The 24,925-nt window shown below is 38.5% G+C and overlaps 2 protein-coding genes across 2 annotated transcripts; one reads left to right on the top strand and one right to left on the bottom strand.

The window, feature by feature from the left end:
• The first annotated feature begins 8,676 nt into the window (after positions 1 to 8,676).
• LOC109084772 (beta-2-microglobulin-like) lies at positions 8,677 to 9,422 on the top strand. The gene is made up of 2 exons (XM_042722492.1): positions 8,677 to 9,035; positions 9,169 to 9,422. The coding sequence occupies exons 1-2, from the start codon at positions 8,882 to 8,884 to the stop codon at positions 9,285 to 9,287; spliced, it is 273 nt and encodes a 90-aa protein (XP_042578426.1). The 5' UTR covers positions 8,677 to 8,881; the 3' UTR covers positions 9,288 to 9,422.
• A 4,891-nt stretch (positions 9,423 to 14,313) lies between these two features.
• On the bottom strand, positions 14,314 to 24,693 carry LOC109084773 (tripartite motif-containing protein 16-like). Its single transcript, XM_019099436.2, has 6 exons — positions 24,053 to 24,693; positions 23,038 to 23,133; positions 22,702 to 22,935; positions 15,861 to 16,020; positions 15,714 to 15,761; positions 14,314 to 15,328 (listed from the first exon to the last, which is right to left on the bottom strand). The coding sequence occupies exons 1-6, from the start codon at positions 24,617 to 24,619 to the stop codon at positions 14,805 to 14,807; spliced, it is 1,629 nt and encodes a 542-aa protein (XP_018954981.2). The 5' UTR covers positions 24,620 to 24,693; the 3' UTR covers positions 14,314 to 14,804.
• Positions 24,694 to 24,925: the final 232 nt, after the last annotated feature.

The following is a 24,925-nucleotide window of genomic DNA, read 5'->3' as shown; positions in this document are numbered from 1 at the left end:
CGTTTTGTAATAAGGTTTGTAACTTTACAGCAACATCTACTGATGAGTGGACTAATATTTTAACTTAGTATAATTACTAGATGAGTGCCTTGAATAAGTTGCTATAACTCATTGATGTCCAGTGTTTTGGAAATGTTATAGAGACTGTCAATCATTTTTATTAAAGGCCTATAGACTAACTAATAGCCTTGTTTACTATCTTCACTGCATGTCACTTATGCTGTGATGCTATTAAATTATACCAGGGCAAAATTAATTGCAATAATAAATTCACGTTAAGACAGGTGGATTTAGTAGTTTTATTTAATGGTATTTTTTTTTCTTCAGTGTAAAACTAGTTGAAAACATAATAAATATGTTTAGTTATTGTTGTAGTAACAATATATTTTTTCCAAACAAAAGTTGTTTACTTAGACATACTATGACCCCTTTCCATATGGCTCCATGTTCATATTGTGGGCATGGCACAATATCATACAACTATCGCCCAATCAGATTGAACATATCTAACTTGGGGGTTAGAAGTTGCACTTGCACTGGCGCTACTTCAAAAATGTAATGCTGTGTTGAATCCATCTCAAATATAAATCAACAATTTCTAAATTGCTCACTTGTTTTATAGAGTGAGCAGACTTTGTATGTTTCCCAGTCAGCTCCTGGTTTCTCATGTTGCAGCTGTGCTCTTTTTTTATAAAACTGGGAAATTTATATGGAGGCCAATAGCAATAATTTTCTCCAGCCATCCACCTACTGCTTACAATTTCCACCTCTCCCCGCCAGACATAGGCTAATCCAATTTAATGTAGTGCATAGATTGTACTATTCAAAAGTTAGACTAAATAAAATATATAACACTATTTCTCCATTATGTGATATATGTAAAGTGACAGAGGGGTCCCTATCGCATCTGTTGTGGTTTTGCTCTAACCTGTTTGATTTTTGGAGTAGCATCTTTGACTTTTTTTCAAAGGTTTTCCAAAAGGTTGTGAAGCCTGATCCCATTCTAACAATTTTGGGGACTTCTGAGGTCCTAAACACTTTTTCAAGCTCTCAACAACAATCACTGTTGCTGGGTATGGTACTTGACAATAAGATAATACTTTTAAACTGTAAATCTTCAGATGCCCCTTTTTTCAAAACTTGGATGTCTGAGTTGCTCCATGTTATAAGATTGGAAGGTATACGTTTACTGGAGCCCAAACTACATTCTCGATTCCAAACTCTATGGCAGCCCTTCCTTGATTTCCTCAAGCCTATCTAATCTACTTTTATATAAAACTCTTCCTGTTATATTCTAACCATTCATGCTAGCCCATTCCACCCCTTGTTTTTATTTATTTATTTTATTTACTTATTTATTTTTGCATTGTTTTCCATTGTATTATAGTGTTTTAATATTTGGTCCCACTTTATATTGTGTCCCTAATACCTGTCTACTTGCATAGTAACTAGATACAGTATGTACGTAGTATTTAACCACAATGTAAGTGCACATTGGTACATAGTATCTACAACTGTAATATTTCTGTAACTACACACATGTAACAACCCTCAGAATGGTATGTGTAGGTACAAATGTCTAACAGGTCATTGGTAACAACAACACTTTTTCACTTCACTAAGTACTGATGAAACAGAAATTATATAACCACATTTTGTAACAACAATATGTATGAGAGTAATTGGAATAATTTGGTCCAAGGGTGGAGATGGGTAGGTTTAGGGATGTGTAAAGTAGGAGGAGTTGGATCTCGAGTTGTTGGAGTTCGTGTACCACTGTAATACCAGTGTACTTACATGGTAGCTCCTCAGGAACTGCCCAAGTAATATAAAGTCTAGACACCAACCACGATTTATATGTAAAGCCTAACTTACTGGCCACTGCTGTGTAACATCAGAGTAATTACGTGATAAACCAATAGGAATTGTCTACTTAATATAAGGTGTGACACTTTCTTTACTAAAATTTCCGAAAAAGTATTTTTTTGTCCTGTTACACATTTGTACTTACACATACCATTCAGTGGGTTGTTACATGTGTGTAGTTACACAAACATTAGAGCTGTAAATACTATGTACCAATGTGTACTTACACTGTAGTTACATACTATGTACACAGCTAGTTACTATGCAAGTACACAGGTATTAGGGACACAATATAAAGTGGGAACAAATATTTTGTTCTGTATGTCATTACAAAAAGCTTAAAATATATATAACACCATCTTTAATTATATACTCGGTAATGCCTACTGTTGGGGGGGGGTTGCTTGTTAATTGTTGTTTTCTTTCTCACGTAGATGCTGGAACAAAAAGCAGCCAGACTTGGATGGTGGTAGGAGCAGAAGATCAGAGATCAGGCAGAGCTCTACTGGTGCCCCTTAGGGGATTGATTTTGTCTATAATTATCTAGGATATCTACTTAATGTTCTGATGTTTTTATAATTGGTCATTGTTCTGTTGAAACTTTTCAATATATTCTACTGTTCAATAGTTTAAGAAATTATTTGTATTCAGCAAGGACCCATTAAATGATGTTTTATTAACAAGGTTCGGGAGGAGATTGTCAGATACTTAGCCTAATCAACACCGCTGGACCACAATCAAGTAATCAATACCACAGTATAAATACCGCTGACTTACCTCTATCCACCTCACTGGCCACGAAACTATATAAAAAAAAATAATAATATATTTTTCTTTTGATCGGCGAGATGTACCCATCTGATGCCGCAAGCATTGAACTCCCACCGAACAACGGCGAGAGCTTCCCAGCTAAACAACCTTAACTTTCCCCTCTTATGGCTGAAGAGACTTACCCATCTGGTGCTGCGAGTATTGAGCTCCCACCAGATGCCGGCGAGAGCCTCCCGGCTAAACAACCTTACCTTTTCTATTCTATGGCCAGCGAGGCTTACCCATTCGATGCCAGGAGCTGGAGCTCCCATCGGATGCCAATGAGAGCCTCCCGGCTAGACAACCTTACCTTTTCTATCCTGCGGCCAGCAAGGCTTACCCATTCGTTGGCAGGAGCTTGAGCTCCCTTCGGATGTCAGTGAGAGCTGCCTGGCTACTCAACATTACCTTTTCCTTCTTACGCCCGGAGAGGTTTACCCATTCGATGCCAGGAGTTCGAGCTCCCATCAGATGTCGGTGAGAGCCTCCCGGTTAGACAACCTTTTCCGTCCTTCAGCCAGAGAGGCTTACCTGTTTGATGCCAGGAGTTTGAGCTCCCATTGGACATCGGTGAGAGCCTCCTGTCTAGACAACCTTACCTTTTCCATCCTTCGGCTAGCGAGGCTTACCCGTTCGATGCGTGTGCTCCCATCGGACGCCGGCGAGAGCCTCCTGGCCAGACAACATTTACCTTTCCATTTTTGGTCGCAAAACTGATCTACACAATATGCAAGTATCAAGCTCCCAAGGGAGGTCGGCGAGAGCCTCCTTTCCCAGTCTATGGTCATCGAGGCTCACCCGTCCGATGCCGTAAGTATTAAGCCCCCATCGGACATTGGCGGGAGCCTCACGGCCACACAAACTCACCTTTTCCATCCTACGGTCATCTAGGCTTACCCGTCTTATGCCATGAGTAGCGAGCCCCCATCAGATGTCGGCGAGAGCCTCATGGCCACACAAATTTACCTTTTCCATTCTACGGCCTGCGAAGCTTACCCAGCTGATACAGTGAGCAGGAAGTCCCTGTTGGATGCTGGCGAGAGCCTCCTGGCCACACAACTTTACCTTTCTGTCTTACATTTCTGGCTTACCCGTTCGATGTTCTGAGTATGATACCCCATCGGATGCCGCAAGAGCCCTCCCAGTCGGGTTTTCCTTTTCTCTCTCCCCATCCGGCGTGGCTTACCCGTCTGATGTGTGTGCTCCCTTCAGACATTGGCGAGAGTTCTCCCGGTCGGGTTTCTATACTTGCCGCCCGCAAGCGAGTCTCATCCAGCCGATGCCATGAGTAGTGATCTCCCGTCGGATGTCGCAAGAGTCCTCCTTGTCGGTCAGCCCAAAGCCTTTTTATCTTTTATCAAAGCCTTTGCCCTCCGCCCACTGAATAGCAGGGGATTATCAGCCTGTAGGGCCCGTACGCAGACACCGTGACCTATTCCAGTCGAGGCAACTCGAGCCCTCCCGGTCGGGCTATACAATCACGCTGCTCCTCCTCATCGGCCGGTAGGGTTCTCCTGTTCCAACGCTGTGAGCTCCCATTGAGCATCAGCTCGAGCCCTACTAATACGGGCGCCCCAAACCATGTAGTCCAGTACCAGCAGCCGATAGGGCTTACCCTTCCAATGATTAAGTCGCTCCCACCGGAGTAAGTAGGCTCTTCCGGCCTGCCAACCAGCTGACTTCTCAGGAAAAATAAAACTTAGCCCCTGCCAGTACTCAATGCTATTTTTGGGGGGTGTTCTTAATCTGGCGGCTGTCCTTTGTTCAATCGCTTTTTGGGGGTACTCTAGGTTCGGGTCATTCCCGAGCTCTGAGCCCTTCCCCGGACAGCACACCAAATATGCATTCCATACCTCAGCTAATCATATGTAAGCGTGAACTTGTGAGATGATGTTTTATTAACAAGGTTCGGGAGGAGCGCGTCAGATACTTAGCCTAATCAACACCGGTGGACCACAATCAAGTAATCAATACCACAGTATCAATACCACTGACTTACCTCTATCCATTGACGGTTAATCAGCATCCCTCCTCCACCCCATCTCCTCACTTTGAGTTCATTTTACAACTAGACGGGGAACAGCACAGCACGCCAAATACGCATTCCATACCTCAGCTAATCATATGTTAAGCGTGAACTCGTGAAATTGATAAAAAGTGGCAGTAAAAACTTTAACATTGTTGCACAATATATATATATATATATATATAGATATATATATATATATATATATATATATTTCAATCACGTTTCGCAGCACAACTGTTTTCAAGATAAGAAATATTTCTTGAGCACCAAAACAGCATATTTTAATAAGTTCTGTTGGATTGTATGACACAGAGGACTGGAGTAATGGCTGCTGAAAATTCAAATTAAACATAATAGGAAAACAATTTTTTTAAATATATTAAAATGTTTAATCTATTTAGTTTTTACAGTTTAGTCAAATTGCAGTATTTCTGATAAAATAAATGTAGTTTTGGTGAGCATAAGAGACTTCTCTCAAAAACATTTACAAATCTTACCGATCCTAAACTTTTGAACAGTGTATTTTCTGCATTTTTTACATGGCCATGAATAAATTAAAGTAATCAAAATTTATGACTCTTATTACTTCTGCTTTCAACATGTGTAGTTATTCTGCATGTGCATTAATAGTAATAATTGCTGCATTCTGCAGGTACAAAGTCTTGTTATTTGTTGAGGCCACAATGGCCCTACACAGCTTTATGCCCACATTTCCCTCCAAAGTGTGGACATACCTTTGGGCATGTTATGGGCCCACACTCAGCCCACATTTTGGGTTGTTCTACTCAGGCCCCACCCTGGCCCCATAGTGTGGGGGCCAAAGGGGTATGTTTGCTTGGTTGTTGCATGTTCCCAGGGGTGGGGTTTATGTAAATGTCGGGGTTTGTGATGTCACCGTTTTTGTAGCCATTAAACCGCAATAAATTTCAAAGACAATATTTCAGTTTGCACTGAACTTTCAGCCTTGTAACTTTCAGATATTATTTATGCTCAAACAGCAACATTACACACTAACTAACAATTAAAAAGTGAAATAACAATCAAAACATTTTCAAACTTTAAAACATTTCTACAGATATTACATATTATTATATTAGATTTTTTAATTAAAATGTATGAGGACCACCAAACATTGCAAAATGGAGCTGTTTAATACATTTGTTAATTATTAATGTTAAACGTTAAAATGCTGCCTGTGATGAATAGTTTGAATGCATTACAGTAACACATGACTAAAGGACCTTAATTTCACCCTATGGGCTTTTGTATGAGGAAGTAGCACAGACTTAAATACCTGGAGCACAGTGGAGTAGCAAGTCAACCCTAGGTGCACATACCTTTTTTTTTTTTTTAACCAGAACTGAACTAGCTTAAATTAAAATATTTAAGGCTTAGCCACACTTTACAATATCAACTACTGCATGCAAACACAAACAATCTTGGCATGACAGCCCAATTAAATATTCACATAAGACATTTTTACACTACTCACTTGTTTTAGTTGCTAATTCACACAATGTCCATCGTGTTTCGTTTACAGCTTTGTATATTCTCAATAGAAAGAATGGCTAGTACTGCATCTGTTATGTGTTCCTGCCATGGAATAAAAAGGAAGGTATCTCACAGTTCTGACTTTTTCCCTCCCAAATGCAAGGTAATGCATTATTAATAAAGTACAAATTCCAGATATTTTATGTTTTTTGCCATGTTTATTATACAGTATCTTTTTTGTAAATAACACAATAAATCAGCCTTTATACTGACTGACTTATGTTTTTACTAAATAAGTTAATTATGAGCTTTGTTTAAATTATCTTTATGGACAGAAGGTGAAAATGTTGAACTGCATAAATAACTTTAAAAAGTTGAATTAATTTTCTTTTGGCACAATCAGGCACAAATGTGAACTTCCAAATATTAATAACGCCCACAGTGTTAATAACGCGCACACTACGCACACTATTATGTCAGCCGCAATAAGTTTTCTACGTTTAATTATGCCTAGATTTGAATAAAACAGCGCTTCCTTGTGGCATGGCTGACACAGAATAGTGTACGTAGTGTGCGTCCAGTGGATATTCTCCAAAATAGCACTATACGGACGCAGAGAGACAGAGTAAGCCTTTAAAAGGGCATAAGTAAAGCAATACCTTTCAAAAAATGTCACTAACAAACAAATAAATAAAATGATGCAAAGTCAAATTAAATAGTTAAAGCCTGATACACATTCACATAAAGTAGCCTTGTTGACAAGTTTGGGTAAGGAGAAAATACACAAAATATTGCTTCTTTTGTAGCAGAAATAAAATGCTGCAGAAAAAGTAAGGTGCCATGCAGAGTTTTATTGCAAAAAAAAGTTATTGCATTACTTACTATGAATGTGTTTTAGTGAAGAGTACATATACTTGAGTAATGAGTAAAGGTTGATACTCTTATACCTCTCACTATCTGTCGTGCGTATACATCACTCACTGTTTTAGAGATCGCTGAGAGTTTGACAGACGTCACGCACCGGATGCATGTGCGCCTTCAGAGCAGTTGGACATGGTGGTGTACTAGAGGTTAAAACAATATAAATACTGTTCGTTTTCTCACACAAACGGTTCGTTTCATGTCTTAGGACATCAATGTGTCGTTACAAGCAGCATGGTTTAATTTGGATTTCTCTGTGCATGTTTTTTTTTTCTTATAGATCAAGTTCCCTATGCCATGCATTATATGACTGACAGACTATAACAGTTTGACTTAAAAATCTCCAAATGGGTTCTAATGAAGAAACAAAATCACCTACATCTTGGATGCCCTTGGGGCAAGCAGATAAACATCAAATTTTTATTTTGAGGTGAACTATTCCTTTAAGTAAAGTAACTAATTATATAATATTTTGCAACACTGGAGATCAAGAAAAAGTTCTAGTCATTAAAACCATTAAACATACATTTAAGCCAGGCTCACACGGTGCGATTTTGGCCACGATCTCGTCGTCTGAGACCAATTTAGAAAATCATTGAAAATTCAAAAGTGACATGTCAGACAGCCAAGTGTGGTGACCCATACTCAGAATTCGTGCTCTGCATTTAACCCATCCAAAGTGCACACACACAGCAGTGAAAATAAATGATCATGGAGAAGGGGGCAGCCATTTATGCTACGGCACCCGGGGAGCAGTTGGGGGTTCAGTGCCTTGCTCAAGGACACCTCAGTCGTGGTATTGAGGGTGGAGAGAGAGCGCTGTACATTCACTCCCCCCACCTACAATTCCTGCCGGACCTAAGACTCGAACTCACAACCTTTGGATTACGAGTCCGACTCTCTAACCATTAGGCCACAACTTCCCCAATTCCTATAATTCTAGGCTAAAATCTGTAATCTCTGATCGCCGGTTTGACATGTTCACCAACAGCTGATTAATGACTGATCAAGTTTTACCTCCAAAAAAATTCTAGCAGTGTCAGAAGATTTGGCGCACTGTCCTGTGACAAAAGTTAAAGATCAGAATTAATGCTAGAGATTTCTTCTATCTGCATAATCTCCAGCGCTCTCGTAATTCATCTGATATGTTGCGTTTGCTATGATAAACACCGGTTGCAGTGCTGTTTTCACGTGGCTGTGTAGTGCTGCTTACACAATTCTTAAATACGGCACTATACTTTTCCAACATTTTAGCCCCGCGTGTAACATTGATGATGTAAAACTCTCGTTTAGAGAACCTTTTCATGATATGCTAATTTTTTGAGATAGGAATTTTGGGTTTTCATGAGCTGTATGCCAAAATCATCAGTATTAAAACAATAAAAGACCTGAAATATTTCAGTTGGTGTGCAATGAATCTAAAATATATGAAAGTTTAATTTTTATCATTACATTATGGAAAATAATGAACTTTTTCACAATATGCTAATTTTTTGAGAAGGACCTGTATTACCTTAATTCTTCGTTTTCTTTCTAACTTATTTCTAAAATGTATGTTATGGATGTTATAAGATTGTCATGTACAGTAGTATGAGTAGTACTGAGATGAATTAACCTACATAATAATCTACTCTTATTTGTTCAGTGCAACCCAAGATCAAGCTTAGGCCAGTGAAACAGGTTGGCAGCAGCTCATTGGTGTGCAGTGCATACGACTTCTACCCTAAACAGATCAAAGTTTCCTGGCTGAGAGACGGTAAAGTGATGACCACTGATGCGGTGTCCATCGAGGAGTTGGCTAATGGGGACTGGTACTACCAGATCCACTCCCACCTTGAATATACACCCAAATCTGGAGAGAAGATCTCCTGTATGGTGGAGCATGGTAGCTTCAATAAACCAATGATTATTGACTGGGGTAAAAGTGTCTAATTTTATTAATAATTTCTGCCAGTCTTAAGTTAAATTCAATAAGATATGCAAGAAAACTGAACTGACATTACACACTTTTAAATGTTATGGACGGTAATAAAATTGTGTGCACTAAACAGATCCCTCCATCTCTGAGTCTGACTGGGATAAAATCTCTATTGAAGCATCTGGTCTGGTGCTGGGAATCATCACAGCAGCTGCTGGACTCATGTACTACAAGAAAAAATCTGCAGACTGAACTTTCTGTTAAATGAGTGTAACGCTTCCATGCCTACCTATTGGGTGTTTTCAGGGCTTAATCTGAAGGTTTAGAGAAATAAAACCCTCGAATACCGACGAGCTCTTTTTCCACACTTTATTTTCTATATCACCTTCTAATTTGAAAGACTGAATGCAACCAAACAGCTCAAGTTGGGAAATACTTGAGAAATACAAAGTACGTACTGCACTAGCAAAGCTACTGCTTATTGAATAAGGTTTAATGCCTTATAGGAGTAGTATCCAAAACCATAAGCGCAACTCTTCTGCACAGTGGTAATGATTGCACTGCACAATGGAAACTTCAATGTAACAGAAACGCTTTCAAATGTCAAACATAACTGAACATTAAACATTAATAGATGTTTCCCTTCACTCAAAAACTTAAAATAGCATTTAATTTCAAATTTTACTCTCTATATCCAGCCATATGTAAAGCATGCTGGGAACTAACAATCACCTCTAAAATAAAACCGCAAAATTTAGCTTAGCTAATTCTCTTAAAATAAATAGGTAGCCACATTTCCTTTTTTTTTTTTTTTTTTAATCAGTTCCTCAATTCAAGCCTCAAATCTACTTAAGTTTCCTTTTTAAAAAGAAAATGAGGAAAACACATCTCCTGGTTTTATTAGTAAAACAGTTCTCAATATTTTCTATACAATACTGAATCACAATTTCTTTAATGAAATATACTCACTATTTTTATCACATTAAATTTTTTTATGAAAATTATATAAAAGTATATATAAAAAATAATGAAAAGGTCCATGATTCATTTTTTACAGTGTGGTTTAAAGTGGGTAAGCAAATACATTTTCAAGTGTAGCTTTCAAGTGTAGCTTGATGCTAATTGTACTTCTAATTATATTTTAGGAGGTAGCCTGTTCTTGTAAGCATTGTAGATAGTTTCTGTTTCTGGTGTAGAGCCAAACTTTGTTTATCTTAATTTACACTGCTGGTCAGCGCCATAGCGTGCAGGCACGTGAATTAGCAGAAGGCAAGCAATTGTTTTGCTCTCAGTGTGAAAGCACTGTTTGTCTGCAAGTCAATTTGCTTTTGCATTGTGCTCTGTGTGGAAATACTGTATTTACAACCACAAATGTTTACAGTAAAACAGCTTGGTTTCAATCTTGCTTTCATGTTTACCATGAATTTTTCTAAATATCTCTGTCAATTATTTTCAATCTTACACAGAAATGTACATACCCAGTCGGCATTTCAACGTTGAAATGTCTTGAACATTTAGAGAATGGAACCTGCAACCAGGGGCGCCGTAAGGGTAGGGAAGGTTAGGACGATTCCAAGGGCCCAGCGGATTTTTTTTTACCGTGGGAAACGCAGAATGTGATTTCTACTGAAGGGGACCCTAAAATGTTAGAACCAACAGCCTTGTGCATATAGTGTGGTTGTGCTTCAGGTGATCCTTGAAAGTGTCCCAGCTCTAGGTCCTTTCTGACGCTGTCCCCTCCAGTTTCTCCTACTTGTGCGCTTTCTGTACTGTCCTGTATAAACAAAAACAAAAAACAAAAAACACCAAAAATAAATCCTCATAAAGTATCAACTTTTATATTGTGAAATATTTTAACTGAAAACTGAATGCAAAACAAATCACACAATATTTTCACTTTACAGTTCAATAACAGTGGGGTTAGAAACAAAGTGCACAACACTTTTCATTAAACACTTATTTCATGTATTCAGATGAAAGTTTACATTATTAACAAATTATTCACAAGCAGTGTTTTCAGAGCCCCCAGTTACACTGTTTTAATCAGAACCCTAGCTATACAGAGTATTTAGTAAAACAAGTAAAATCTAATTAAGTACATTTTTATTAAACTAAGTAAAATCACAACCTATCACAAAAGGTCAGTGAATCTCTACCAGAAGTGACAGTGCAATGTAGCAGATGAACAATTTCTTACCAATGTGCCAATAATACGCTGGATCCTTGATGACTCTTCAAGGGGAAAGAAGAAATGGTTTACTGAAAAGTTCTTAAAAAGCAGGATTTCATTTTATACTATTTCTTTAAACCAGTGGTTCTCAAACTTTTTATACCAAGTACCACTTCAGAAAATATGTGGCTTTCTAAGTACCACCATAATGACCAACATTAAATTTCAGCAGCGTAGTAGGCCTAGCTATTCAGCTACAGTTCAGAAATGAGGCAGTTTTATTCCTAATAAGAATATTTATTGTTGTCAGCCACTTTAACACTGTAAATAAACAGTCTGAACATTAACACTGCACTGTGCTTACATACAGGTAAATGAAAAACTTAAATTAAGTTGAAATTAAAATGTGTTATAACAAAAGTTACATAACTGTACTTAAAAAAAAAAAACCTTTGCTCAAAGATTAAATTAAAATGTATTAACATTAATTTATATTTAATTTAATGATTCCTCTGCGTAACACTAGAGGGAGCCTGACACTTTGAGAACAGTGTTGCCAATTTGGGGATTTTGTCACCAAATTTAGCTGCTTTCTCATTGTAGCTGCGACTATTTTTTTTTATTTTTGCAAGAAGGAGCTATTTTAGCTATATTTAAATAAAACTAGCGATTTTTTGGAGATTTTTTTATTTTTTGCTTGGCCACACTCTGCTGTAGGTGCTTGACCTCTCACGTTTGCTCTCAGTCATCCCAATGTGTCTGCGCAGTGAACACACCAGTAGCCTACGCCATGCCTGCCATTGATTACATCTGGGCACCAACTACTCAATGCATGAACATCTTGTTTTAAACACGGACACAAAAGTTATACCACAATTCAATGTACATTCATGTCAACCAGATACTGAGAGACACAGTGCATCATCGTGTCATGTGTGCTGGGATGCAGTATTTTGCACTTACTTTGTAGTAATAGAGTGTGTTGACTGAAATAAGTTTGTATGAATAAAGTTTTTGTTTTTGGAGAATAATAATATCTCTTATCTGTTGTATTTGAGCAGGACAGAGCAGAGTATGTTATCTTTGAGACTCTGGTAATGTTATACTTTACTATTAAAGATAATAAAGACAGCGATTTTCTTACCTCATTTTGCCAGTATGTTTGCTGGAACACGTCTCACCCTTCTTGTGTTCACATTACAGTTTTTGTTCTCCATTGACATGTCACGACTCAAATTCGCTCAAATTAAAAAAAAAAAAAAAATCAACAGGCAAATATTAAATAATTCAGGACTGACCGAGCAGCAGCTCAGTCAGCTGCCTCACTCACAGAGAGATGATACTAATGGTCATATTTTAAAATTTAGAAAGGCGCAAACCGTTTCATTGTCCAGTTCAGCACCTTGTTGAATCAATGCCATGTAGAATTAAGGCAGTTCTGAAGGCGAAAGGGGGTCAAACACAGTATTAGTATGGTGTTCCTAATAATCCTTTTGGTGAGTGTATATATATATATTAGAGGAGAGTCGATGTTTAGCTCCAACCCTGAAAAAAACCTCACCTGCCTGTAGCCTTAGTAATCCTGAAGGCCTTAATTAGCTTGCTCAGGTGTTTGATTAGAGTTGGAACTAAACTCTACAGGACAGCGGCACTCCAGGACCGACACTGCCTACCACTGATCTATTAAATATACAGGGCTCTACGCTTGCATTTGTTTTTAGGAAATTTAGGAGCACAGTGAAAAATGTACACTCACCTAAAGGATTATTAGGAACACCATACTAATACTGTGTTTGACCCCCTTTCGCCTTCAGAACTGCCTTAATTCTACGTGGCATTGATTCAACAAGGTGGTGAAAGCATTCTTTAGAAATGTTGGCCCATATTGATAGGATAGCATCTTGCAGTTGATGGAGATTTGTGGGATGCACATCCAGGGCATTAAGATCTGGTTCCACCACATCCCAAAAGATGCTCTATTGGGTTGAGATCTGGTGACTGTGGGGGCCATTTTAGTACAGTGAACTCATTGTCATGTTCAAGAAACCAATTTGAAATGATTTGAGTTTTGTGATATGGTGCATTATCCTGCTGGAAGTAGCCATCAGAGGATGGGTACATGGTGGTCGTAAAGGGATGGACATGGTCAGAAACAATGCTAAGGTAGGCCGTGGCATTTAAACAATGCCCAATTGGCACTTAGGGGCCTAAAGTATGCCAAGAAAACATCCCCCCACACCATTACACCACCACCACCAGCCTGCACAGTGGTAACAAGGCATGATGGATCCATGTTCTCATTCTGTTTACGCCAAATTCTGACTCTACCATCTGAATGTCTCAACAGAAATCGAGACTCATCGGACCAGGCAACATTTTTCCAGTCTTCAACTGTCTAATTTTGGTGAGCTTGTGCAAATTGTAGCCTCTTTTTCCTATTTGTAGTGGAGATGAGTTGTACCCGGTGGGGTCTTCTGCTGTTGTAGCCCATCCGCCTCAAGGTTGTGCGTGTTGTGGCTTCACAAATGCTTTGCTGCATACCTCGGTTGTAACGAGAATGAAATACTCAGACCGGCCCGTCTGGCACCAACAACCATGCCACACTCAAAATTGCTTAAATCACCTTTCTTTCCCATTCTGACATTCAGTTTGGAGTTCAGGAGATTGTCTTGACCAGGACCACACCCCTAAATGCATTGAAGCAACTGCCATGTGATTGGTTGATTAGATAATTGCATTAATGAGAAATTGAACAGGTGTTCCTAATAATCCTTTAGGTGAGTGTATATCCTAATATATGAATCATAACTAAATATGAAATGTCTGTATGTTCTTCTTCTTCTTCTTTACTTAGTGTAGTGCTAGTTTAGGAGCATCTTGCGATTAATAATCCAAATGACAGAAATTAACCTTACCAATACAAGGCAATGTTTGACTTTGTGATTGCAGGAGATTTATTTTTTTCTTGGTAAAGGCATTTTTTTCCTTCATTAAAACTTTATTAAAAGGCATCTTTTATGCCAAGTTCATAAACTTATATTTTAATTTTTCAAAATGTAAAATATAACAATAATACATCCATTTAAAATAATGAATACAATCAGGAAATCAGTATCAACAAAATTTATCATTGCACACCAGAGGTGGTACAGAAGAACACAAAAGTGGCATTATTTACAGACTGTTTAATGAGGCTCAGAGGTGGCATGAATGCATTTAAATTAATAATAACAATGGTAAGAGGTAGGACAGCTTCGCATTATTGCAGTGGTTAATATGTTTCTGGCATATATTTGGAAACATTTTTTAACCTTAATGCAGTGAGTAGCGTTTCATTTATTAAACAACAATTGGAAGACGTTTCAATCTACATATTCCAGGATGTAAATTTGAATTTGGCAGTTATGCGTTAAAAAGGTTAAAAAGTACAAGATATTGTATACATAACCATCATTATTTTATGTAAACCTGCTTTGAAACTTTATGGAGCATACAAATACATATTTGTATTGACTTGATATCATCATCTCACTGTCACTGATTTATCATGCAGCTCAAAGCATTATGGGTAGAATTTCTTATGAATCTATTCTGATTCATCAACACAGTTTCACTGATGTTGAGTCATAATAAACCCAAAACCCAGGATAGAGCGGCTGAGTAAATGTGGTCTGGACGGTGTGGATGAGTCTCATTGTGTCAGAGACGCTGTAGAAGGACAGAGTTCCTGCGCCGTGATCCACATACACTCCTATTCTACGACTGGACACTACAGGGAGGTCAGTCTCTATCTTATTGTGGATGAATGAAAATCTGAATGGACAGCAGAATAGACTCCAGGACTGATCATTATGTCCAAACCAACTGTTATAATCCCCTCCCTTTCTGCTGATGCTCTTATATGACACTGATATATACACACCATACAACCCACTCCACTCAATCTCCCAGTAACTGCGTCCACACACACTCTCTCTACACAACACTTGAAGCCAATAATCAAATCTTTCTGGATGATCAGGATACAGCTGCTCTGTGAAAGTATTAGTAATCACTCTGTTCCTGTTAGACAGATAAAGCCGTTTATGTGCTGTATTTGGATCCAGAGTGAGCTGATGGGAATCTGTTGGAGATAAAATGCATCAAAATCACAAATTATGAATCTGTTTGATCTGTTTTATAATGTATTTGCACTCTTCATGGTTTCTGTTCAATGTATCAGTAATGTCTCATGCTGCCTTCACGAAATTATCGTAAATATGAGTTTTCTAATCAGAAAATTGTACGTGAACGGCGTCTCAAGTCGTATTTACTACTTGGAAATAATTTTGATACCAGAGTATCCGAGTTGGGTGGGTCATAAACTTTAAACACATGGTGGAGGGGACAACCATTGCTGCTGTCAATGCTGTTCTCACAACAACTACATCCTTTGGTCTCATCACTAATGTAGTGTATTTATAGGCTAGTGTATTTAAAAGCTTTCAGCTTTTTTCTTAGTGACTTACATTGTAGGAAGTCGTTGCTGGTCCTGGGAACCATGTTGGTGAATGTAACTGTGGAAATCAAAAGATATTAACAGTATTATTATCATCATGTCCCAAGGGGAGAACTCATTTTTGAGGAGCAGATCTTAATAATCTTCAGGGCTTTACCTCTGTCAGAGATGTTACTGAGCTCTTTTTTCCAGAAATCCCCCAGTTTGTCTCTCAGCTCACGGACAGATTCTCTCATGCTATCAAAAGAGAAGAGAGAACTGAAGATATTGTTGGGTACTTCTGTAGATTCAGGAGGTGTTGAGAGACACTGAAAGCTCTACAGGAAACAGAAATAAAAATGGTAATTACTGTAGCATTTGGACCAATCAGACACAATTGTTCACTAGATTTAACAAATCAATTATTCATTAGATTAACAAATAATCACAGACCCCTCACCCAATAAACATACTTGGTGCCAAGATGTCTACGATTGACTCCAGGCCCCTGGGTACCATGGCAACCAGAACCCTCAGCCAAATCAGATAAACTTTATGACCTAATAGTATGTATAGAGAATCTTCCTCCCCACTCAATTCTCTCTAAAACAGACATATACTGCTATAGGAAATGACTTCTTGCAATAATTCTTTTTTTTTTCTTTGACCTTACTATCACATATCCTCAGGTAATTGTGTATATTGTTACTATTCTTGTATATTGTCTTGTGTATTGTATACTGTTTTATGCATGCTTATGATAGATCACTAGTTAATATCACCTCATTTATACCATGTTTAGTCTCTAGCAATTCATCTTCAGCTATTTTAATTGAGAGTGCATATTATATGTTGATGCCTATGCAACATATTAGTGTTCTAAGAATCTTTACTAGTTTGAATATTAACATCAGATCCAGTTACATATGCAAATTGTCATGCTTGGAGACAAAAGCCCCTTTCACACTGCACGTTCGACCCGGAAAATTGCCAAAACATTGCTGGATCACCTTCTGTGTGAACGCAAACAAATCCCGGAATTGATTCCGTGATCGATTCTGGGTTGGGGACCTAGTAACATTGCCGGGTTCAGTCCCGGAATGAGCTCTGTGTGAACAAAAGCCAGAACCAATGCCGTGTCGTAGTGATGACACACATTATCGTGCGACTCTTTTACCTGGTGTGTCAGATCAACATTCGCGACGAAAAAATAGGTGCAAATTATAATGAAGCAGAGATCAAGTACTATCCGTGCTGAAGCTGAGATCGTTCACCAGTTTAAGGGAAAGTTAACGTGCCTAGCGTTTTCGACTCGTGCATTAGACGTCACATCCTGATGTCACGTGTCTTTTCGGGACCTTTATGGGTTGTGTGTGAACGCACGCACATTGCCGGGAAATCACTGGCAGTGTGAAAGGGGCAAAATCTAGTGACCCGGGAACAATTTCTGGGACACATTACCCGTGTATTTTCCGGAATCGCAGTGTGAAAGGGGCTAAAGAGTCATAAACTTTCCCTCCAGAAGAGCAAGTAACCATTGGCTCTTTGACCCCCGAGGGGTGTGATCATCACAGGATTCAAAAGATCACACTTCAGTGACCTACCTGCCTTGTTTTTTTGGGCTTTTGTTTTCAGGACATCTTTGGAAATTATCACTCTTCAACCCGGAAGAACGTGATCGCAAGTCCAAAACCTTAAAACCATTAAGATTTTCATCAGAGACTACATCCGGACACTTGTCAATGACCAAGGCAATGCAAGTTTCGTTCACTTAACTAAACAAAACAGAGGTTTAGTATAAGCTCATAGACCCCATTATAAATGGTGCTGATGGTTTTACGCTGATTACGTTTTTCTGCTGATGGAATGACTCTTGAACTCTCTGGTTTTCCTGATGGTTTCATCCATCAAGTCTCATTTGCCCTTTCCCATGAGTGATTGTATGTTTGTTTGTTTGTTAGACTAGTTTGTGTTAGTGTTTAGTTAATAAAACTCTCTTGCAAAAGTTTCTGATTCTGCCTTGCAAATTAATGTCCCTTTTGACCCTTGCTACATGCTCTAATGCATTAATACTATAGGAAAGTATTTTCTGTCACCACAAAAATATCCTTTCTTAGAGTTGATATGAACTTACACTGAGTGTTCACTGGACGAACAGATTAGTTAATGGCAATTTAACTCTGCTTCAGTTACTATTGGCAGCTGATATAAATAATAATGATGATAATGATATAATTAATTGTAATTATTTATATACAATTCCCTTTTGAGCTAATTGATACATTACATAAGTAAGTAAATTATGATAATTTTTCTTTTTTTGGGGGCGGTGAATTAATCCTTGAAGCGACAGTGGATTATAGCAGCATCAGGTAGATCAGTGTTTCTTAACCCTGGTCCTGGGTGTCCCCCATCACTGCACATTTTGTGTGTCTCCCTAATCAAACACAACTGACTCAACTCATGAGATAGTTAGAAGAAACTCCAGGACCTGAAATGGGTGTGCCAGATAAGGGAGACATTCAAAATGTGCAGTGTTGGGGAGCACCCAGGACCAGGGTTGAGAAACACTGAGGTAGATAGTGTGACAGAATATACAAACAAAATCATACAGTGATGTAGAATGAGCTCTGAGGATAATAAGCTACGCAGTTCAGCATTCAGGGATAGTATGTCTTTCTTGCATATTTTGAGTTACAAATAACTGTAGCAATCATCTGAAATTTACAGAACCAGGTGACATCCTGTTTGTTGCTGCCGCATGTTTTGAGTTGGAACACTGTCAAGTTAATCCTAAATTGTCAATTTTTTAATATTAAAATCAATTAATACACCAACATTTTTGTTTCTATAATGTGTGAATATATCCCCTATCGTATTCTACAACAAAAACAATCAGAGCACCTCGTTTTCAATAGTTTTATTTTGATTTCCTGAGTCTGCTACTAGCTTATAGCCCATTAGCATCGCTGGCGTGGTTACCGCTAATCTTGCTTACACTGTTTACATATATTCAAACACATTACCATTGTATTACTTTCTGTTACTTGTTTTAATGGCAGATTTGTGTCTACCTTTGAGTGCAGGTGAGGACACGTTCGAGCTGCATTGCAGCAATACACAGTAATATCCTCAATGTTACTCAGTGTAAAATGTAAAACAGGATACAGCCCCCTCTTACAAGTCTCTCTTTTCTCTTACTCTGGCTGCTGTGTATAGACCGCTAGGGCCATGTACAGATTTCCTTAAAGAATTTGCAGATTTCCTCTCAGACCTATTGGTGAATTCTAATAAAGTGCTAATTGTTGGAGACTTCAACATTCACGTTGATAATACAAATGATGCGTTAGGACTTAAGTTTCAGACTTAATAATCTCCTTTGGAGTTAAGCAAAATGTCACCAAGCCCACTCATCGTTTTAATAATACATTCGATTTTATTATATCACATGGAATTGATTTTACTGACATAGGTGTTGTACCTCAAAGTGATGATGTTCCCTATCAGTCAGTCATGTTCAACGTTACGTCAGCTGTGACTGATGCAATTGGGATCTCAAGGCTTACAGAGCTGCTAGACAGGCTGCTTCTGCCGGCCGCAGTTCTTCCGCCTTCACAACAGCAGCCTTCGCACCGGCCACAGCATGGAGCTGGCGGCAGAAAGGCAGAGCAGCCATCCTCTGCCCCAGCCAGGCCAGTAAAGCGCCCGAGCAAACGGCTCTTCAGGAGATGGTGATCGCACCACTCCTTCCCCTGGAGGAGGGCCGGGTAGAGAATCTTTTGTTTTCGTCTTGTTCTGTTCTTCATCTAGTTCATGTTCATGTTCATTCACCAGAAACCAAAAACCTCAAAAAAGAGCACTTTCCTTTTTCTCCGGGTCTCAAGAGGGCGAGGATGGTGGTGGACGAGGCGGCCTTCCGGGTAGGGTTTCTGTGCTCCACTTTACTGCCCCACTGCAGGTTTCTAGGGGCCTGGTTAGCGCTCCCCAGACCATCTCACTGGCTCATGAGAACCATCAGACTCGGCTACACGATTCAATTCACCCTGTGCCCTCCCAAGTTCAGCGGCATTCAGTTCACCTCTGTAGAAAGATGCTCCTATCTTGAGTGCAGAAACCGCGGTCTTGCTGGTGAATGAACATGAACTAGATGAAGTGACTAGCAATATGGGCACTATCTTCTCTAATACATTAGAAACGGTTGGCCCCCTCAAATAAAAAAAAAGGTTAGAGAAAAACGTACTGCACCATGGTACAACAGTAATGCCCATTCTCTCAGAAAAACTAACTTGGAAGTTTTTAGAATTGAATGGAAAAACAGTAGGTCCAATTATAGACAGGCTTTAAAAGCTGCCACGACCGAACATATCTGCAAACTCATAGAAAATAACCAATACAATCCAAAGTTTTTATTTAGCACAGTGGCTAGATCAACAAAGAAACAGATGTCAGCTGAACTAAATATTCCCTCACATGTTAATAGTACTGACTTTATGAATTTCTTCACTGATAAAACAGATAGCATCACAAATACAAAAACAAATGTAGATTCTACTGCGTCTTGTAATGTAGCTTCATTATCACAACTAAAGAATAACTGCTGTGCTTTACAACTATAAGACAGGAAGAGCTAAATAAACCTATCATTGCATCTAAATCAACATCATGCCTATTAGATACTGTACCCACTAAATTACTGAAAGAGTTGTTACCTGTAGCAGAAAAACCGCTTCTCAATATTATTAACTCATCATTATCTTCAGTTTTTTAGATAATGTATTCAATATGTTGGTTATTGAGTTGCTTATTAAGAAACCACAACTAGATCATACTGAACTGGCAAATTACAGACCCATTTTAAATCTTCCGTTTATGTCTAAAATTTTAGAAAAAAATTTGTCTGCTCAGTTGTGCTTCTTCTTGCAAAATAATTATCTCTATGAAGAATTTCAGTCAGGCTTCAGGCCCCATCATAGCACAGAAACTGCACTTGTTAAAATGGCAAATGAATTGCTTCAGACCAAGGCTGCATTTCATTGCTAGTTTTACTTGATCTTAGTGCTGCGTTCGACACAATAGATCATGATATACTCATAGATAGATTACAGAAATATACGGGTATTCAAGGGTAGGCTTTAAAGGGATAGTTCACCCAAAAATGAAATTTTGATGTTTATCTGCTTATCCTCAGGGCATACAAGATGTACGTGACGTTGTTTCTACATTAGAACACAAACGAAGATTTTTTTGTAGCAGTCATATAATGCAAGTCAATGGGCACACAACTTTTGAGAATTAAAAAAACATGCACAGACAAATCCAAATGAAACCCTGCTGCTCATGACAATACATTGATATTCTAAGACAGGAAACAATCAGTTTGTGTGAGAAACAAAGTATTTATATCATTTTTTACCTCTAATACACCACTATGTCCAACGCATGCACAGCATCCGGTGCTTGACATCTGTACGTGCTCTGGCATAGCTTACGCAAGCGATCTATCGCGCATATCGACAGATCACTTCCGGTACTTGCGTAAACGACGCAAGAGCATGTACAGACATCACGCACCGGACAGTTAGCATATTTATATTATCACTGTAGCACCATTTTGTAGAATATCCCCTAGACACAGACTATTCTGTCAGCCGCGATACGTTTTCTACATGTATTTACACTTGGATTTGAACAAAAACAGCGCATCCTTGTGGTGCGGCTGAAACAGAATAGTAAGTGTAGTTTGCGCCCTGTGCATATTCTCCAAAATAGCACTACAGTGATGCAGAGAGAAACAGAGGAGACTAATTATTAAATAAAGTTGATATTTTTATTTTCTTTGTGTACAAAAATATTCTTGTCGCTTCATAGCATTCATACTGAACTACTGATGGCAGACAGACTATTCTGACGATGTCTTTCATACTTTTCTGGACTTTGACAGTGTAATTTACTTGGCAGTCAATGGGACAGTCACAAGCCTCTCGGTTTTCATTTAAAATATTTGAAATTGTGTTCCGAGGACGAACAAAGCTTTTATGGGTTTGCAACGACATGGGGGTAAAGTGATTAATGACAAAATATTCATTTTGGGGTGGAGTATCCCTTTAAGGGGTGATGGAACAAACAAATAAAAATACACAGAGTGTGATATTGTCTCTTGTGCCATAGTCTTAGGTGAGAACTCATACAGCGGCATGTTTCCTTAAATGACATGACAACACAATACAAACAATCCCCACTGACATACATTATATGGCCTTCAAACAGCTACAGGATCATAAGATGAGTTGCTTCATTCATCCCTTATCAACACTAGTTGTTGGGCTGATTGAGCTTGGACATGTCATTGGGGTTATGAAGTGGCGTCCTCTTTCAAATGTTTCATCCTGGTAGTTTATATGGGTATGTATGTGTGAAAATCACTTTAAAATGTTCAAATGTTGAAGATGGAATTAAGAACCTAACCAGTGTACTTTCTTAAAGATGAATATGTAAAGTATATTTCATCTTTCCCCAAATGCATTTGTTATAAGTATAGTATTTTACAATTTAATTTGTAGTATACTAAGTTTGTGCTATATGAAAGCATGAAATAACTACATTTAGAATGAATTTTCACTTAGTATAGACATGTCATTCTATTGTTAGTTTAAATCTGACTCTCTAACCACGACCGCTCCTGCAGTTATAGTTGTAGTATATTAATAGATAATATGTGTCTGCTATTAATAGGTAAATTAAGCTAGAGTTGATATTTTTTCAGAAAACTTGACTGATTTGATAATCAGTCCTCTCTTTGACCAGGGCTGAAATCCATTTGTAAATGCCATTTCTTCTTAAAAAGTTGATGATCATATGAGAGTCTAACATAACAGCTGACATCAGCTGACTGGCTGCATTCCTAATAACATTTCAGTCAACTACTCGTTCTACTTTCATGGAATGTTGCTCTGTGAGTCTCCTGTGACAGCAGGATCTTACCCAAGTCCACTATGATCCTGTTCTTCTAGATTTGTTACCTGAAGCAAATGAATGTGATCCTGCGTTTGGGAAAGCCGCTCCAGCTCAGCGTCTCTCCTCCTCAGATCATTGATCTCCTGCTCCAGTCGCTCCAGTTGTTCTTCAGCTCGACTCTCTGCATCCTTTTCCTGATCTCTGATCCGCTGTGTCACCTCAGAGCGTCTTTTCTCAATGGAGCGAATGAGCTCAGTAAAGATCCTCTCACTCTCCTCCACTGCTGTCTGTGCAGAGCGCTGTTAAACACACATCACAATAACACAGTGAGCTTCAATGGGACTGAAAGACGAGAGTCTGAACTGAGACTGAGACAAACTTCTCTTCTTCTCTAGACTCACCTTATGAGACTTCACAGCCTCTCTCAGCTGCTGAAGATCATTCTCTCTCTGTTGGATTCTCTGCTGGAACCTTCTCTGTGTCTCCTTCAGCTGATTCTGGAGGACAAATAAATAACAATGAATTCCATATAAAAATAGCGTCACAAAATCATCATGTAAACAGTTGATATGAATCCAAAATTGAGCTGTAGTGGTTTGGATTTGGACGTCTGTTGGCCCATCAGTGTATAATACAAGTGTCACTTATGTATATAAAACAAACTATTGCCTGCTGCATCAATATATAATAATGTTCATATTATTTTGACATAAAGATTTTCTTTTTTATTGGTAGTTGAAGAAAAAGTCTACTGCTCTTGTTTATATCCCAGATGATTCCACCTCACTTCTCAATAAACTGAGTCACTGCCACTGGAATAATTTAATTGTATTTATATGAACTGATGAGATATAAGTGTTCATTTGAAGACTGTGTGCAGGAAAGAATACTGGATCACCTGTGTCAGATCACCACTGGTTAGGCCTGTTTAAATCTAATTCTGTCAAACAGTTCAGAAGTTGGGCATCTTATCTAGGGCTCACGTGGTTAAACAGCAAAATCCTTTTTATTAAATAAACCCTTTGGGTAAGACATGTAATACACATGCAATACTCACATGCAGACTGCCCACTGATAAACTTCTGTTAATTTTCATTCAGAACTTTTGTATGAAAAAATAAAAGCAAACTTGCTTTGTAAAATATGAAGATGGGAATGATGTTTGTGGAGTTGTTTAGCAGAGGATTATGAGATCTTTTATTCGAAGCTGATTTCATCTGATTGTCTTTTGTTTTGTTATGCTTTGTTCAGTGAAACTGGAAATGTGTCTGCTTATTGGCCTTAGACTGCCATCTAGTGATCATTAACAGAATACACATGATGTAAACATGAATGAATGATGCAATCCTGAAATTTCTCATCAAATCCAATCCAAAAGCTTTTAAAAAGATCTGTAGTGCAGTTTTATGTTTTCACCTGTTTCTCTGTCCTCTGCGCAGCAGCTGATGTAGTGTCATGGTTTTTATGTTCATACTTCAAACAAAGCACACATATAAACTGTTGATCAGTTTTACAAAACAACTCCAGAAGCTTGTCATGTTGACAGCAGATCTTCTCATGCAGTTGTCCAGTGGTATCGGTCACTTTGTGGCGCTTACATGAGTGAAATTCCTCATGATGGTCAAAATGAGTTTGACAGTATGATTCCAGACACACCAGACAGGACTTGACGGCTTTGTATTTTCTTCCAGCACAAACGTCACACTGCACTTCTCCAGGTCCAGCATAAGAGTGACCAGGAGGTTTCTTCAGTTTCTCCACCACTTTAGCCAGCATGGTATTTTTAGCTAAATCAGGTGTTGGATTGAAGATCTGTCTGCACTGAGGGCAGCTGTAGACTCTCATCTGATCCTGCTGATCCCAGCAGTCTGTTATACATCCCATACAGAAACTGTGTCCACAGGGAATGGTCACTGGATCCTTCAGGAGATCCAGACACACTGGACACATGAAATCATCTTGAGAAAATCTGGCTTCTGCCATCTTACTGCATGAGTACTGCACAGACACACAACAGCTCAATTATACTTGAGTTAGGGTTTCCCTGAACTTAGGAATTTCCTGCTTCCGTGTACAACATGGGTGTGTCTGTAAAGTCACAGATAACAAAATGTCCACTAGATGTCAGGTTTAGACAGACACTCTGAGAATACAAGTTTCAGAGAAGTAAGTGGACAGTCTTAAAAACTGCAGTAATATTGCATTCTAATAACTACACTTGTACTGCAAGACTGAAAACTGTCCAGATTTACAGTTCCTTCGTTAATGTTTGCATAAACTCTAGTGTAT

The sequence above is a fragment of the Cyprinus carpio genome, chromosome B4, assembly GCF_018340385.1.
Source record: "Cyprinus carpio isolate SPL01 chromosome B4, ASM1834038v1, whole genome shotgun sequence".
In the NCBI taxonomy this organism is placed as follows: domain Eukaryota; kingdom Metazoa; phylum Chordata; class Actinopteri; order Cypriniformes; family Cyprinidae; genus Cyprinus; species Cyprinus carpio.
Note: the sequence above shows the minus strand (reverse complement) of the source record. Positions and strands in the feature narration are given on the sequence as shown.

Coding starts and splice junctions, on each gene's coding strand:
- LOC109084772 (XM_042722492.1), top strand. CDS start 8,882: ATGACCACTGATGCGGTGTCCATCGAGGAGTTGGCTAATGGGGACTGG. Junction 9,036..9,168: donor ACCAATGATTATTGACTGGG/GTAAAAGTGTCT, acceptor TGCACTAAACAG/ATCCCTCCATCTCTGAGTCT.
- LOC109084773 (XM_019099436.2), bottom strand. CDS start 24,619: ATGGCAGAAGCCAGATTTTCTCAAGATGATTTCATGTGTCCAGTGTGT. Junction 23,134..24,052: donor CGCAGAGGACAGAGAAACAG/GTGAAAACATAA, acceptor TTTGTCCTCCAG/AATCAGCTGAAGGAGACACA. Junction 15,329..15,713: donor CAGCAACGACTTCCTACAAT/GTAAGTCACTAA, acceptor TATCTCCAACAG/ATTCCCATCAGCTCACTCTG.